Here is an 18,234-nt window from a genome sequence, read left to right as displayed (position 1 = left end):
TGCCTTTCAGTTGCATCCTTTGGACCGTTTTGCCCTTCCCTCCTTCCTCTTTCCTCCTCCCCTTTCCTCCCCCCTGGTCTCTACCTCCTTGTCCCTACCTCCTTGTCCCACGCCCTCTTTTTTTTTCCCTCTGATTTTTTAAAATCATTTTTTTGTAGTCCTCTTACTTATCCTAACTTAACATTTTCCACTATTTTTTCCTCTTTCTCTCTCTCTTTTTTTTTTTTTTTCCGCTGCTGGATCTTTTGGCCTTTATCTTGTTTTTCCTTCTTTGCATTCTCTGTATGTGGAAGTATTGATTTTCTTGGACATCAGGTCTTATTATTGGGCAACAGATAGCTCTTTTGGTCCTGTGTCCCCTTCATTGGTTGTGTCTGAACTTTGTTTTTTCCTCCCCCTTTGCCCATCTTCTGTCTCTTCTGTTATGGGTTTTGGGGGTTGGGGGTAGGCTCCTACTTGCTCCCTTTTTTGTTTTAACCTGAAAGGAAGTGGGAATGAAGTCCAAAGATAGATCATGGGCTCTTTCAGAGCCCAAATGTACTGTTCTGGGCTATGTGTGTGCAGAGGTAGGGGCTCCCATATGCTATTAGGAATGTAAAATAACACAACTTTGAGTCCATTGGTTTTTTTTGTTTGTAGAACTTATACACAACACAAGGTTTCTTCTTTGAATGCAGGTGATTCCTTGAACACCCCGAATGAGCCTGAAGAGACTATGAAAAAGGAGAAAAAGTCTGAAGCCCTGAATATCAGAGGTAAGATTGACTTGGAGCCACTTTGAAATCCTTTTCATTGGTACATGTGGACTGTGCTGTGCTCTTCATTTGTGTTTGACTTTGAATAAGGCAATAGTGTGTTCAAAAGTAGGCCAGTTACCTGTACAGACTATGACCCTAGTCTCTTGCCTAATCACTGCATTGATTCTGAAGGAGGAACTAGTTGCTAATGATTTATCTTTGCTCTGGTTGAACCCATAATAATGCTGCTTGCTCCCAAGCTCCCATGTATCAATGCCAAGTTATTGCTTTATTTGACTTTGTCCAACAATGGATATTGTTAACATACAATGCACCCAATTTCATTTATTTTTAAAAGGCTGTGTGTGTGTGTGTGTGTATGTGTGTGTGTGTGTGTGTGGTGTTAGGGTTTGAACCCAGGGCCTCATGCATGCAAAGCACATATTTTACCTTGAGTTATGCCTGCAGACCTAATTCAGTCTTTCTTAATTGAATATGATTTTGATAAAGATAAGAGTAGGTGGACCTCTATCCAAGGTTATAGCCTGCGTGGCTTTGCTGAATGACTCTGTGGCCTGTTATTTCTGCCAGAAAACTGCTCTTGTAAAGGAACTGTCAGTTCACAAAACCTCCATTTTCAGGTCCACAGTGAGGATTCTGGTGAAGCCTGTGGAAGGCTTCTAATCACATGTCAGCATCACTGGGCTAAGGTCAACCCTTTGGATTCTGAGGTCTGTTTCTCACTGGACACTACTGTATCCAACACACCTCCTTTCCAATTTATTGGGCCCAGATTTTGTTTTAGAGTGGTTGCAACAGTGGTTAATCCCCAATCTTTGAGAATTTCAACAAGATTTAAGCAATTATTTACTTTTATATGGTTTTGGGGAAGCCTATTGTGAGGCATAGTTGGAAATAATATAATGAAAAACCAATAATCTAGGAGACGCCTACTTTATTGAGAGTCTCACATCTGATTTATAAAGTGATTCTCAGAATGGAGCTACAGAGAAAATCCAGAAACAACACAGGAGCTCCTAAAAGTCTTTAAAGCAATAAATAAATAAATAAATAAATAAATGCAACAGGGGAATTTGCTTCTTTGAAGAGCTTGATAGCAAATCTTTTTAGAAAGAATCTGTAATAAAAAAATCATTATCCTTTCATTTATTTTTCTTTTTAAAGGCTCAGTTTAATACCCACCTGGGCATGATAGATTTTTTTAAGGTACAGGTAACGATTGTAGCACTTTAGCTTTTTGAAGCACATCCTAGTCATTGATTACCTTCATTCTTCTGTTACAAAGTTGAAAAAGAGAACAGGTAGGTGGAAAGAAGTGACAAAGAATGAAAAGTAGACCTCAGCTGACATTGTGACCTTGTTTAAGAAACATGCATGATCTTGATAATGTTTAGTCTTCAGCTATTGGGGTTCCTGGGTAGAAAAATGTCTGCAGTAAAATGCCTTCCTTTTCCTGGCTGAGCCTGTGCTCCACAGACACTAAGAAAAGCATCCATCTGGCTTCTGAGAAGGTGAAGATTGCAGTGGACAAAAGACAAGTATTTGGCTTTAGGCTGCTTGGGTTTGGTTCCCAAGTTATCATATGCCCTGGATTTCCAGTTCCCTAATCTTTAAAATAAGGATAACGGAACCCACCTCATGGGCTTACTATGTATGAGATAAAACATATAAAACACTTAGCCTTTTAGTAGGAAAATGTGCTAATGTATTTGTTGAGTGCTACTTTGTGCCAGGCACCATTAATGAGTAAGCCATGTAGTGGTCACAGCAATCTTCCTAGGTAGATACTGTTGGTATTCAGCTGGAGTGGAATGGCTGGGCTCAAACCCCTTCTGATTAAGTGAGGGTCAGCTCAGATCATCCTGCTACTGCTATTTTTTTTTTCTAGAAATGGAACCACAGCCTTGCACATGCTAGGCAAGAACTCTACTGCCGAGCTACATTCTCTGCCCTTTTTATTTTATTTTGAGATAGGATCCTGCTAAGTTGCCCAGCCTGTCCTCAAACTTGGGATCCTCCTGCCTCAGGCCCTTGAGTAGCTCGGATTACAGGCATGTGCCACAATGCCTAGCTTCCTGCCCCTTCTGGTGAATACCCTCGCTATGGCTAAATAGAGCCTTTCCACATCTCAAGCTGTGTGAGGCTGGCCTCACTTTACTTAGACCTTGTAGCTTTATGTTGGAGCCACGATTAAGGGAAGGACTGCAGAACAAATGTTAGGGATAGAAAGATGTTAGAGAAAATGGACTTCAACTTTTCTACTTTACAAATGAGGAAATAGGGTCCAGAGTATTTGGCGGTTGCCTCCAGTCACCCTGGCTAGCAGCAGAGGTAGGCCTGGGATCCTGGCCTACTCCTTCACATTGCTGGATCTTTTCATGATCACACACTGACTTCCAAATGGGAATGGCTTGCTTCTCTAGTGTACACATGCAGCCCAGTGGTTACATTTCTAACATCTAAGCAATTGCTTTAGAAAGTAGGATTGCTGCTCTCTCCAAATTTGCAAAGGAAACATCTAATGGGCTTTCCTGTGAACAAAAATCACTTCTTGATTTTCATTACTGTTTCTCTCATTCCAATGGGAATAATAAAATTTAAAAAAACAATGAATTCTAAGAAACACATTCCATCTTCTGCTGCAAAGTATTGTGAAAACAGCATCCTTTTAAAATTCTCACCATTGTGTTTTATTTAATAGGCTCAAACATGAAACATTAAAGTGTTGTAGCAGAGTGTCAGAAAGACAATTAGCCCCTTAATTTTAGTATAAACATAAATAGACGAATAGCAATCTTGACATCACTTGAAAATAAATCCCCTTTGATAAATATTTCTTTATAATTCTTGCCTTTGTCCAGTAAGAAAGATCTCATCCTTTTATAAACCACCTGTATATGCTCAGTACAAATGAACTGTGTTTGTAGTTATTGAACAAATTCAACAGGACCAGTGGCTTTTTCATGTGCTGGGACACTTATCAAATTTCAGTATATGTCAAATTGCCAATTTGTGGTATATGCCAGTTTTTTTTTCCTCCCCTGGTTTTATGGAAAGTCAATAAATGAAGGCCAAGTGCAGAGGTTCTCCTTTTTTTTTTTTTTTTTTTTTTTTGCCAAACAACCGTGTAAGCATAGTGACTGGTCAGGTGGTCTAGTTGTTCACTAAGTGGTGATCTTTGTCTCTCAGGTAATTTGCCAGGTTTATTTTTCTGCATCACAATGTGATCACATTAGAGTCTGTTCAGAAATCTTCACAGCTTCTAGATAAAGGTCTAAACTCCATGACCCTCAGTGGTTTGCTATCCTGGTGCCAACATTCCTTTCTAGACATTTTCTGCCTTTCTCTTACCCCCTTCACTGCCTTGCCTTCCCTATAGCCCTTCGTTGGTTTACCTCCTGCTCCCCAATAATGCGTAAGTAGAATGGGGTGAGAAGTGATCAGACTCTGGTGCCAGGCAGTTCTCGTCTGGATTCCAACTCTGCCTTTTTCCTAGGTGGGTGACCATGGGCATGTAACTTCACCTCTTGGGTGTTGGTCTCCTGATCTGTATCGTGAAGATGATGGTATCAGCCTCCTGGTGTTCTTTCAGATTACATGGGTGCTTGGAACAGCATAGAGGACTCACAAATGATACCATTATTGTCATCACCTCCTGCTCAGTTCTCATCATTTTATATAATTCTAAGGGATTCATAGTGGTACTTCTCAGGAGGAAAACCTGAAATTGAAATTTAGAACTTACACAAGGCAGGATGTGCAGTGGTCCTTTAGTCAGACTTCCCAGGCTTCTGTCTCTTAACACTTTCTAGCCATGTGACCTTGGACAAATTACTTAGCTACTCTGTGCTTCAGTTTCCTTATTTGTGAAATGAAGCACTTAACCACCTCAGAGAGCCCTTAAGAAGACTTACTGTATAAATAAGCTTAAAACAATGCCTGGTACTTACTTTTCCATTAACATTACAAAGATCGTTACTATTATTATTGTTACTAATATTTTCATGGTTCTGGGGATTGAGCCTAGGGCTTTGAACATGCAAAGCAAGCACTCTAGAAGTGAGCTAACCCCCAGCTCAATTATTATTATTTTCACTTATTATTAAAGACAGGAGTTACTCTATGTCATAGGAATTATGACTTATGAACCAGAAAATGTTGCCTTATTGAGTAGACATTCTCTGCCTTCAGTGCAAAGAAATTCAGGGTATGACTGACATTCATGTCACTTACAGTCTAATGGAGGAAACGAGGCTCACATGCATGAATCTACCAGGGAATAACAGACTGTCTCAGGTTGTGAGAATGACAAGTAAGTGTAGGAACCATTAGGTTTTCCTCTTTGAGTGCAGCACTTTGTGCTGTCCTGAAGAAAGTTAAGCCTTCAATTTTCGGTTCTTGCTGAGGGAACTGGGTTGATAGGACAACTCGGAGAAAGTCCTGAGTCTCTCTTGCCTGGCTCAGGAGAGGAACTGGGGAGGAAGAAGGGCTTTTGGGATGGGTCGGGGAGAGGAGGCACAGAAATAGAAAGTGGGAATCTTTCATGTAGATATTGTATCAGAGTCTCAGCCAAAAGGAAATGTGGGCAGCCTGCCTACCTGCCTTGCTTCCTTTTGCAGTGCTGTAGAGTAAACCCAGGAGGACCTGCACATGCTGGCAAGTGCTCTACAACTGACCTACACCCCCACTTTTTTGATGGGGGTGGTCGGCTACCAGGGATTAAACTCAGGGGCACTCGGCCACGAAGCCACATCCTTAGGACCTATTTTTAATTTTTAGAGACAGGGTCTCATTCATTGGTGAGGCTGATGGAACTTTTGATCCTCCTGTCTCAGCCTCCCGAGCCACTGGGTTACAGGCGTGTGCGACCACACCTGTTTTTTTTTTTTTTTTTTAATACCTGTATTTTTTTTTGGAGCGGGGGGATTGCCATGAATTACACCAAGAATATTTGTAGAATACCATTTGAACTGGGATGTTAGAATCCTGAATGTGCTGCCAACAGGAGGAATTAGCCCCATGAAAGCACCTTCCATGGGAAGCTATTTAGCCATGAGTGCATTGTTAGTAATTTGGATTGTTATTAATTCTTCTGAGTGGACCTGTTGGATATGTGGAGAGAAAAGCAGACCTTTCTTAATCTATAGCTTTCTTCTAGAGCAGTGCTTTGAAAACTTTTATATGCATTCAAATCACCTGGGGATCTTGTTAAAATGCAAGTTTGGATTCAATAGCTCTGTGAATTGAATGAGTTATTTAGCTACTCTGTGCTTCAATTTCTTCATTTGTAAAAATGGGGATTCTTCATTTCCTTTCTCCTTTTCTCCTCTTCCTCCTTCTTTCATTTTTTATATTTATTTTATTCTGAATTTATTCCCTGTCTTCTGGTTTAGGAACAGTTTGTTCTTTTTCATTTTAGTGTAGCAGGGGAGCTCAAGTGACTCTGACTATGAGCTCTGAGAGGTGGTACAGCTGGGTGTTTTGTTCATTGGGTGTGTTCCATGACCATAGACTCTGCATCTAAACCCTTAAGTTCAGCATTACTCTCTGCATATTTAAGCATATGCAGCAAAAATTCAGCACTGTTTTTGGGCCACCAACCCAGTGTTCAGCCCTACTGCTTGGCCCAGGCACACCTGCCAACTCCATCATTCACATATTATTTCTTTAAAGTAACATCTTTTGGACATGAAGTGGCTTTCTGGATATGCATATCATCCTTAATGGCCTGGGCAGTTTCTCAGGTGATTATTAAAATGAGCATGAATTTTTGAACCTCTTGATTTGCATGATTTTTTGGAGGCTTCTGGGTCAATTGAACTTGAGCCATTTTTAGATTACTTCCAGCTGCTTCTAGAAGGGTGAGTGAGACCCTGCATCTCTAACGAGCTCTCCTGAGCTGCATTGCTGCTGGCTTGGAATAGCAAGATACTACTTTCTGTAACACAAAGGCTTTGTGTTTATATTTCATTACCCATCTTACCAGATTTTTGCTGAATTTACTAAATGTCAGTTAAGTTGATGTTTAACAATCAGTTGGGCACCTGGATCTTCTTTGTTGGCAATTGCTTATTTTCTATATCATAATTGATGCATTTAGAAACAGTTCTCTTAATCCAAGATATCCATGATTTTTATTATTATCTGTGGAATTTTAATTTGATTTGGATTCAATTTTTGATTGTGACAAATGGCTCTTTATGTGGTGGACATTTTGCTGGAGCCCTTTTTCTTGAGAACTGCTTATATAGCAAATGCGATTGAAATGACTAAGTGAGGTTAAGTGAGAAGTAGGCTTACAGGGAAGGGGGAGAATGGATCATGGCAGAAGGAAGACAAAGGACATAACTTTTGACGTAACTTAATTCTGTCTCCTTTTAAAAATACTTTAAATAATTTGAAGTATGGATGCTTGTCTGAAAGAACAAGAAATTTACACAGCCTCTGTTTTCTGGCCTGGTGCCCTTTGAAGGTGGGTGGTAGTGAGGTGAACCTCTGAGATGGCACAGTCACTCTTCCTGCAGGTGACAGTCAGCCCAGATTCTCCCAGGCGGTTCCTCTTCAGTGGTTTTCTGGGCCCTGGGATGGTGGCCGGGGCTTTTCTTTTCAGGAAATCAGTTGCTAGCACAATTCACAATAGCTAAATTGTGGGACCAAGCCAGATGCCCTTCAGTAGATGAATGGAAAGGGAAACTGTGGTATATATACACAATGTAATATTACTCAGCATTAAAAGAGAATAAAATCATAGCATTTGCAGGTGAATGGATAAAGTTGGAGAATATAATGCTAACTGAAGCAAGCCAATCCCCCAAAACCAGAGGCCGAATGTTTTCTTTGATATGAAGATGCTGACTCATAATGGGGCGGGGAGCCTGGGAGGAATGGTGGAACTTTAGATAGGGGAAAGGGGAGAGAGGGGATGGGAGGGAGAAAGAAGGTAGGAATGATGGTGGAATGAGTTAGACATCATTACCCTAAGTACGTGTATGAAGACATGAACGGTCTGAAAATACTTTGTGTACAATCAATGACTTGAAAAATTGTGCTTTATATGTGTAATATGAAGTGAATGCATTCTACCATCATGAATAACACATTAGAATAAATAAATAATTTAATTTAAAAAAGGAAAATCAGTTGCTGTTGTTTTTGATTATGATTCATTCTGCTGTTCAGATAAAAAAACAAAGCAAATAGCAATGGATATTCGTATATTTGAAAATCCAAGGGTGACACAGCTCGGGCTGCCAAACTTCGATCTGTTTCATTGGTTTCTCTTTCTTCTTGTCAGGTGTTCTTTTGCATGTGATGGGAGATGCCCTGGGGTCGGTGATTGTGGTCATCACTGCCATTATATTCTATGTGCTGCCCCTGAAAAATGAGGACCCGTGTAACTGGCAGTGCTACATCGATCCCAGCCTAACTGTTGTCATGGTCATCATTATTTTGTCATCTGCCTTCCCACTCATCAAGGAGACTGCTGTCATTCTCCTGCAGATGGTCCCGAAGGGAGTCAACATGGAAGAGCTGAGTAAGTAGACTGGATTCTGATCTAGAACCAATGTCAGCTGAATGTCATTTCAGACCAAAGGACCAGCATTATGGCAGAGCATTATGTATTCTGAAATACGTGAAATCACCATGCAATAGAGATGTCCCTCATGTGGTTTGCAGCCTAGCAAGATGATTCATAGCTCCAAGATCCAAAGGTCCTTTGTAAGCCATGATTGTCTGATTCAGCTGCAAAAATTTTGATAACATAGTACTTGGGTAGCACCTACTTCTGGGCTATTTACGTTCACTGCAAAGATTTATTTTAATTCAAGGTCACTTCTGCTAAAAACTTGATTTTATTCCCTTTTTTATTTTCTGAAAACACAAATCATTCATATTCTAGATCCTGCTTTCTAGTTAGTTGACTTCTGTGGATGTCTTTCATTAGACTCTGGGGTGCCTCTGGGGTTAAAAACTTTTCAGATTTTGTAGAATTTCGAAATATGAACTATTAAGATGTTGGTGGGAAACTGAATATATGAGTTTATTTCTAAATGGAGATTACATTTTCATAGAACAAAATTATTTCATGTGTATTATTTATTTGTCATTGCTTTATCAATGAGCAGTAAATTTGAAATAGAGACTGGAAGACTTTATTTCATGACATATACCTGAAATTCAATTGAATGAATCCAAAATACAGTGAATAGCTGTGGTTGGACTGTCTCCTAATAGAGGGGTGATTTGCAGTGGGCTTTTTTTTTTTTTTTTGCAGTGCTAGAGATTGAACCCAGGATCTTGTACATGCTAGACAAGTGCTCTGTCACTGAGCTACATCTCTAGACCCTCTTTTATATTCTAGGGCTTGATCATAGGGCCTCACACATCCTAAGCACATGATCTACGACTGGGTTACACCTCCAGCTGCATCTGGCTGTTCTTTGAAGGCTATGGCCTTGCCAGTGCTGTGTTCACTTAGCATGCGTCGGTGCCAATCTGTGGAGCCACTGCCAATAGCTGAGACTCCTCCTGTGCTCTTTTTTTCCTGGATGTTCTATTTGTCTTTTTTGGCCTTTTCTCTGGCAATGTTGTCTCTAAAAAGCCAGTGAGGTATGGTTAATTCTTTGGCTGCTTTAAAATTTGAATCAAAGCACCTACTATTTGCCCAATGCTACAGGCAGACGCAGTGGTGCAAATGGAAGGGAGACATAGATGAGCAGGCATTCATGCTTTTGCCTCCCCCCGGGATCTAGCTTGTTTCTCAGTTAAGAAAACAAGATAAATATATATGAAAGTCTGTGATAGTATACTGGCTATGCCTTTAAGTAAGATCATAATATATTTTAAAATATATTTGAAAGATAATAACAACAGCAATACTTATAAACCTATTACATGCTAGGTACTGTTCTAAGAGCTACTTACGTTGATTCCTTCCAATCCTTAAAATAATCCTATGTGGTACCATTATTATCATTCCTAATTTACATATCAGGAAAATGAGGCACAAAGGGGCTAGGTCAGTTGCCTAAGGTCATGTAGGTTGTCAGAGACTATACTAGGATTCCAATTCTAGTTGGCCTCAGAGTCTTTTCTCTTAAACACTGTTCCATATCATCTCTCTAAATATACACTAATTTTAGAAAATATGAAAATTACACAAAAACCTAAATAGTGTAAAGAGATTCCATATAATTTGATCATGGAAACTGTCACCCTTAGTATTTTTTTTTCTATATACAAACTTTTTAAAAAAGATCATGCCATATATATAGTTTAGCTTCTTTGCTCTTTTACTTAAAAATACCTATTTGCTTAAATATGCACTTGCTTTTAACAGGTATATCATCTTCTATAGTATAATTGGGTTAACTATTTCCTATTTTTTTATTAATACAAAAAGCATTGCCCAAACCATTCTTGTACATAACAAAAATATTTGGTATTTCCTTTGGGTTAAATATCTTGAAACTAGAATTGCTGGTAAACGTTTTTGGTTCATATTGCTAAATTATACTTTTTAAAAAAGAAATTCCACTTTATGTTCTCCTGGAAAACCCATTAGAGTGTCCATTCCCTTGTGTACTCAACAGCCCTGGACATTTTCTTTCTGGTATTGGAGACTGAACCAAGTGCTTTTTTACCACTGAGCTTCATCCATAGCCCTTTTTATTTTGAGACAGGATCTTGCTAAATTGCTGAGGCTGACCTTGAACTTGTGATCCTCCTGCCTCAGCTTTCTGAGTCATTGGGATCACAGGTGTGCACCAATGTGCCTGGCTGACATACTTTTCCGTTGTTAGACTTCTTTTCTTGAATTCCTTTTCATGGGCTAGTAATGTGTGGCATAGGAATTCAGAGAGGAAAGAGAGGCTTATGGGGAAACATACTTACAGAGGGACAACTGTTTTTTCTGTTAATCTCAGCAAAAGCACTGCCATTTTGTTGAGTGTGCTTGTGGAACCGAAGCCAGGTTCGTAGTTCTGTGTTTCAGTGAGAGCACTCACCAGGGCTTTTGTTTGCTCTTCTATCTTCTAGTGAGTAAACTCTCTACTGTGCCTGGAATCAGCAGTTTGCATGAAGTGCACATCTGGGAACTTATAAGTGGAAAGATCATTGCCACCCTGCACATCAAGTATCAGAAGGACAGGGGATATCAGGATGCCAGCACAAAAATTCGAGAAATTTTCCACAACGCAGGAATCCACAATGTGACCATCCAATTTGAAAATGTGGACGTGAAGGAATCCCTGGAGCAGAAGGACTTACTATTGCTCTGCAGCCATCCCTGTGTTTCCAACAGCTGTGCTAACAAGCTGTGCTGCCCCCCTGGGTCAGTGCCTCTGGCCCATGTCAATGGTTGTGCTGAGCACAATGGTGTTCCTCCTCTAGAGACATATTGTAGCAGAAGAGATACACCAGAAGTGGCTATTGAAGTGTCTCTGGATGGCTGCCTCAGTGACCATAGACAAGCTATTAACAAAACTCACGAGGACCAACATGATAACAGTACACATTTTTAACCTGGTACCCACATAAAGTCAGACTATTTAGACAAGGCACTTTGGAATTGCCAACCTGGCCTGTGGAAAGAGCTTTGTGGGTTGTGGGCTCTGACCAAACTTGCAGTGCGTGCTCTTTGTGTTCAGTGAGGGTTGGCTGTTTGGGATTTTAGTGAAACATGTCTGTTGATTTTCATGTCACTGATGACCATTTTCCATCATCCTGGGTAACGACTGCTGCTCTTCAACAGTTTCAGTTTAAACATACATTTTCTGAAACAAACTGAACTAGAGTCAATGTCAATGTCAGGGACATTGAAGGGCTGGGGCTCAGTGACCGTGGACACAGATTTCAAAGTAGTTCTTGCTTTGTGTATGTGTATGTGGTGCTGGCGATAGATCCCAGGGCCTTGAACATATTAGGCAAGAGCTGTACAACTGAACTGTAGATCTCCAATCCTTGTTTTCAAACTGATCAGAACTTTTTGCTGACTCTCAGGTGAGCTCATAGTCTAAGTACATAGAAAAAACTGATGTACCATGATAGCTATGTTTTCTCCCCCATGAAGATCATGAAAGAGGAAAACTAGATATTTCTGGTACTGCAGAAGTATCTTTGATTCAACTTGGATAAATGTAAAATAAATACCTGTTAAGGTATAAATTGTTCTCAAAGCATTAGAGGAAGTGGATTCTAGTGGGTAAGGAGAAAAATGTATTTTTTTTTTTTTGGACCATCTTTTCAGTTTGTTAGGCTAAAGAAAACTAATGTTTACTTTCTGCTGGGAACTGATCTTTGGTTATAGCATGTTTTAGATGTTTAAATACCTTCTTTTCACTTGGAAGTGTGGGAATACTTCTATTTCCTTATGTACTTATTTGCTATCATTTAGAGTCTCCAGTTGGGATTACTATCATGTATTGCTTTGATGATGATTTACTTATTTGTTAAAATTTCCTTAGAGTCTCTTTTTATATGATCACATTGATCTGTGTGACATTTACCAGGGGAAAATGAGTATTCCTGACATAGGAGAATGCGAGCTATTGAGTGCTTATTTCTGCCAAATAAATAAGCTATACTGATGTTCCTTTAATTAGACATGTTTTAAAGTATTTATTACAGTTGCCATATAGCAACTTGATGGAAAAGTTGATGTCTTAGTGAGAAACGAGAGTTAATTTAACTGCTGCTTTTAATGTGTTTTGAAGAGCTTAGCGTTTTCTTTTAGATCTCTGACTCATATTACCAAGTTCAAATAAAAAATTTATTATAATCTAATTTAGACACATAACTGAACTACATTAGTAGTGGAGAAGTATCTTTTGTGTATTTAACAGATTGTTTAGGTATTAGTATTTAAGCCAAACAGTCTCCTAGGTGTGTGAAATAGGAGGTCCCCTAGAGAGCCAGCATTTTCTTTGATAGGTTGTAAGACTGACTGAAAAACTCTCCTTTTCTAGGTTGTAAGCTTTGAGTCCTGTTTGGAATCTGCACAGGCTTTATTAAAATCTCTGGGATCATAACAAACAATATCTGCATTTTTTTTATCACAGGCATCATTTTAAAAATATTTGTCTTTGTCAGGGAAGGTGGTGTACACCTGTAGTCCCAGCTACTCAGGAGGCTGAGCAGGAGAATCATTTGGGGCCCAGGGGAGTTTGAAGCCAGTTTGGGCAACACAGTGAGACCCTGACTCAAAAAAATAAAAATTTCTTGGTCTTAGTCCTAAAATTGAATGCTAGTAAGTAAACAGCTATGATCATGATGTAAGATAGAAAATTCTTTATTCTTTGCAAGTTTATTAGCTAAGTTTAAATTGGCTGTAAACAGGTACATAGAAAAATTCCTAAAAATGTGTTCATCTCTAGAAGTTTATTGGATTAGGTTATATGCACTTTATAAGTCGGGGGGGGGGGGTAAATAGTAAGACACCATTTCTATTTTTAGTATCAAAAGTGAGACATGTACTCTCACATAAACCAGAGGATTCTCTAAGAAACTCACCATAGTGAGATGTGAACCAAATTCTCCTACCTAAATATTGCTTGAGATGCCTTAGCTGGAGCCAAAGAAGAAATCTGTCTCTTACTTCCAAATTTGAAGGTCTAATTTGATTTCACACCATTTTCTCTTTATTAAAAGGGAAAAATTGTAATTTTGCAGTTTTTGTGCAGCTGGCTAAAGGAATGCATTTCAGCTTGTTTCTAAACAATGACCTTTACTTAATCTCTAAGGTATTTTTCTGGAAAGGAGAAAGCACTTAATTCCAACATAATTAAATATTACCTCAGAAAACTATCTTGATTGACACTTATAAATATCCCAAATTATGGGTGAGGGCCAGTGAAAAATAATGCCTTTTAAAGATAGTTTGGCTAAGTGCATTTAATAAAATCCAAACAAGCTGAATAAGTGCAGTTTTTAAAAATTGGGTTAGGCGAGTTTCATTTGTCACCTGCTGTATGGTACTTTAATTTGGGTTCTACTCTCCCTTCAGTTGTTCTCTCTTTGAATTCTCCCAAGGAAATGAAAGAGTTTTCTTTTTCCCTCTGAATCAGTGCTGTTTGATGATAGCTACATCTGATGAACAGTAGATTTAAAACAAGAGTTTTTTAGATTAGAGAAATACTGCCACTCAGTTTGTGTTCTTGTATGCTTAAGTTCATTCCAGAAAATGCTCTCCTTTTTTTTTTAAGCATTTAATTCCCCGCCCCCCCACCCAACCCCCTTCAGTGCTGGGTATCAAACAAAAGGGCTTGCACATGGTAGGCAAAGTTTCTGCCACTGAGCTAAACCCCTGGCCCTGAAAATGTTTTTTATAAAGTTTGTGGCATCCTTTGTGTGTCAGGTCAGAACCATTTTGTTCTGCATGCTAGTCTGGCTATTTATCCTTCTAGCACTTTCTATAGCTCTCTTGCCCTTCTCGTTCTATGGAACAAGTTCTTTCTATGGAACATTGTAGAAAGCACTAGAACTGCTAAAACTGCTTAATTTTCCAACTTTCCGCTTTGTTTTTGAAAATAGAGGCTGATTTTTTTTCCATGCTATTTGGCCGTTATGAATATTCACAAGGCCACTAGTCTCATTGTTGTCAGAAAAAAATACTGTCTAACTTTTTGATAAAATGTCAATAAAACAGGGAGATATTATTTGAGGATTTAATTTAGTTAAGGCCTTCACAAATGCCTGTGCATACTAGGATGTAAAACAAATTTTTTTTTTTTAGTATGGGTTATGAGAAAAACATGTATGAAAGGCATCATTTTATATAATTCCAAGGGATTAATAGTGGTACTTCTCAGGAGGAAAACCTGAAATTGAAATTTAGAATTTACACGAGGCAGGATGTGCTTAGTAAGGCAGCTTCTCTGTGACAATCGAAGCTTCTGCTCTGTTTAAACTGGGCTTTTTTTTTAATATTTATTTTTTAGTTTTAGGTGGACACAATATCTTTTATTTTATTTTTTTTATGTGGTGCTGAGAATCAAACCCAGTGCCTCACGCATGCTAGGCAAGCGCGCTACCACTTGAGCCACATCCCCAGCCCATAAACCAGGTTTTTCAATCTTGACATTATTGATATTTTCAACTGGACAATTCCCGATGTGTGGGGATGTCCTGTGTATTACAGGATGTTTAGCAACATCTCTGGTTTCTATTCATTTGATGCCAGTAGCATCTCCCCAAGTTGTGGCAGCTAGAAATGTCTGTGACATTGCCAGACGCCCTGTGGGGAAAATTTTTACCCCTAGTTCTGAACAACTGGCTTATACTAAGGGTCTTAGGGCTGTTGTTGATGAAGTCCCTCCAGAGCCCAATAGTACTTTTAATATCATCAGTTTTTCAGGATTCGCTCTTTAAAAATAGTGCTTAGTTTATTTGTTGTGCTAGGGATCAAACCCAGGATCTTGCACATGCTAAACACTTGCTATGCCACTCAGTTACTCCCTCAGTCAAACAATGTTTTAAATGTTGAGATTAAACTATAAAAATGACTGGTTGTCTCTACCTAGGAATTTGGGGTATTTAAAGAAAAAAAAATATAATTTTAAAAATCCTGCTATACCAATCCAACATTAGGATAATGAATGCAGTGAAAAGAAAACTATTTGCTCTCTGTTCTGTGATAATTTCTTCAACTCTTGGGTAGCTTCAATTTGATGAGCACACCATGAATGAGACTGGGTAATATCAGCACAATCGATTCTTGGGGTTAAAGTTTTAAATTTTTCATATTTAAAATTCTCAATTTTAAACTCGATGTTTCTTGTTATTAGTTTTTGGTAAGGAGCTCATCTTAGTGCTTATGACAAGTTTAGACATTAAAACATTCTTCATCCTTTATGACTAGCTTAATCCCTTGCCAAATCCTATCTATTTTCTCTGAGGGGGCGACATATATTAACAGAATTTGGAAGTATCTTGCTTTTAAATGATTTTCATACTCTTGTAGTTCAAGACTGCAAATAAGACTAGTTTAGGAAAAATGGGGATACACTTCTTGATTTCGGTTTTTGTGTTTAGATAAATGATCTCTGACTGAATGTCTGTCCTATAGCTCTGCCTTTAACCTGATCAACTGTCATCTATTTGCACTTCTGAGTGTCTTTATATCCGAGTGGCCACAGTAGGAATGAAGTTATTGAATCAGGAAATTGGAACTTTCATCAGACCATAATTCTCACTGTAGTCCAAATGTTCTTATGGACTTGAAGTTTAGCTAATGTAGATGTGTTATTTTCTGGCACTTCTTTTACCAGGTGTTTTGTTGTTTACATGGAACTTTCTTGAATGCTTGCTAAATGATCAACTGTCACCTCTTCTACAAAGCCAGGCCAGCAACTCTGAACCTGTTCTGAATTCTAATGAGAACAACCCAGAAAGGTTGATTCACAAGGGAGAATGACCCCTTCTTGGAGGTTTGAGGTTATGTTACAATATTGTGGAGCTTTGTTGCTTAAAGTCCTCCTTCTATCTTCATACGCAATTTTGCTAAAGTGTAATCATTACATTTGGGAGGTTGTTAAAACTTTAAGATATAGAGTTTAAATAACTCATTACTAACTGCATGCGACTCCCCCCAACAATGTATGTATTTCTGTGTACCTTTTGAAGGTGAAAGATGTTCAATGGTGCTGTAAATAAAATTTTTAAGAAACAAAAGTACAACCCAGGTGTTTGTGGAAATTGAACAGATAACCTGAAAGAGTTGACCTCATTTTGTCTTTGTCCCTTACCTTGGCAAACATGACTCAGAAATTCCTTAGTTTGGTTTTGAAAATTCGGGCAATTCTTGTTTTCTGTTTTGCTAGCCTCTTGTTCACACCTCTTTCTACTACCCTATACCATTTACAATATAACAAGGCCTATGTGTTAGTCAGCTTTCTGTTACTATAACAAACACTTGAGATAATCATATTTTAAAGAGAAAAGGTTTATTTTGGATCATGATTTTGAAAGATTTAGTTCATGACCAATTGGCTCTGTTCCTTTTGGGCCTGTGGAGAGAGAGCACATCATGATGGGGAACACATGACAGAACAAATAACTTCTTATTTCATGTCCAAAAAGCAAAAAAGAGAAAGAAGAAGAGTCTGGGGTTCGACTATCAACCTCAAGGGCATACCCCCAATGACTAGAACACCTCCCAACTGGCCCTACTTCATGTTTTCTTCACCTCCTGATAGCATAAAGCTAGGGTCTAAGTCTTTAATACATGGGCCATTGGGGAACATTTAAGGTCCAAACCATAGCAGTTCATCTTGGAAAAAATGTCACAAATCGATGCAGCTGTCTTACTTATTGTAAGCTACACTGATCTGGTTGCCTAGTAGAATATATTTGGTCCTGGACTACCCAATAGGGTTTGCATAGAAAGGGAGCTTCTTGGCTTTACGGAATGGTGGAGAGGCCCACCATTATTTTGGAGAGGGCCCCATCCATACATAGGCTTGGAAATCTCTTTATAGAATTGAATGTAACCTTCATAAGTATTGAATTAAGAGAACAGTATTCCACTATTTTAATTGATTTTATTTTGTCAATCAATTGATTGATCTGCATATATATTATAAACTTGTGCCAGTGACTCTGGCCTCTATGGAATTTATAGGTTACATATGAATCTAGGTAAGGCAATCCAGTTTTGTGGGAGTTTATGGGGAGCTTTGTAGGGCCTGGGATTGGGACGGGCACCTAATGCTGGATGCATTCTGGTGCTCAAATGTCACGGTCCAGGACTGAGGCAGCATCTCCAGGAGACAGCTGCACAACTCTTCAGGACCACCTGCTTCCTTCAATGACTTTGCAGCATGGTGCCCAGAAGGGACCCAGGACACAGAGAACCGAATCTCTGCCTACCCCATTCTCTCTGCATCCTACTCTACAGAATATTCTTCATAACACTCTTGCTTCATGACATGATATTAAACCCTTACTTATTTCCCTCTCTCCCACTAGAATAAAGCTTGGTTTAATCCATCAATGTCAGCTCCTGTCACAATACCTTTGACAGTACCTAGTAGCTCAATTCTCAGGTAATGAATAAACACAAGAATGAACAAATAAGTCCAACTCCTATTTCCAGTTTTAGACTTTTGACAGTTTCAAACTGAGCTTCAGTTTTTTATTTATAAATGAGACTAATGAAGGAAACGTGCACTACCTACCCTGCAGGCTCATTGGAATCAGGAGATAATTCGGGTGAGTACATATTTAAATGTCAATGGATTTTATTATCTTATACATTTGATCTGGCATTCTTGTACTTCCTGTTCTCAACCTGTCTCTTCTCATCCCCCTCTGTGAATTAATTAAGTACCATTCAATGCTAAATAGAACTAAAGAGGGGCATAAGCAACACGGGTGAGTCCAGGACACCTTCTCAGAAAAGTTGGCTTTTTAAATGAACCTTGAAGCAATTCAATGAGTGAGAAGAAAGATAGAAAGAATATTCCAAATGGAGAGCCCG

The 18,234-nt window shown here is 38.9% G+C and overlaps 1 protein-coding gene across 4 annotated transcripts in view; it reads left to right on the top strand.

The window, feature by feature from the left end:
- Slc30a10 (solute carrier family 30 member 10) overlaps window positions 1–16,477 on the top strand; it is a 46,116-nt gene extending 29,639 nt beyond the window's left edge. For 2 of the 4 annotated variants that reach the window (XM_046438489.1, XM_046438488.2), the window contains exons 2-4: window positions 678–755; window positions 8,053–8,292; window positions 10,797–16,477. In XM_046438489.1, the coding sequence (XP_046294445.1) occupies window positions 678–755; window positions 8,053–8,292; window positions 10,797–11,281 (803 nt within the window). In that variant the 3' untranslated portion in view covers window positions 11,282–16,477. Of the gene's footprint in view, window positions 1–13; window positions 567–639; window positions 756–8,052; window positions 8,293–10,796 lie in introns of those variants that run through there. The other 2 variants (XM_058577052.1, XM_058577053.1) reach the window with 2 other exon arrangements.
- Window positions 16,478–18,234: the final 1,757 nt, after the last annotated feature.

The sequence above is a fragment of the Marmota monax genome, unplaced genomic scaffold, assembly GCF_021218885.2.
Source record: "Marmota monax isolate L192 unplaced genomic scaffold, Marmota_monax_Labrador192_F-V1.1 WCK01_AAM20220418_F8-fsc00118, whole genome shotgun sequence".
Taxonomy (NCBI): domain Eukaryota; kingdom Metazoa; phylum Chordata; class Mammalia; order Rodentia; family Sciuridae; genus Marmota; species Marmota monax.
The sequence above is the reverse complement of the archived record's forward strand: the minus strand, read 5'-3'. Positions and strand labels throughout refer to the sequence as shown.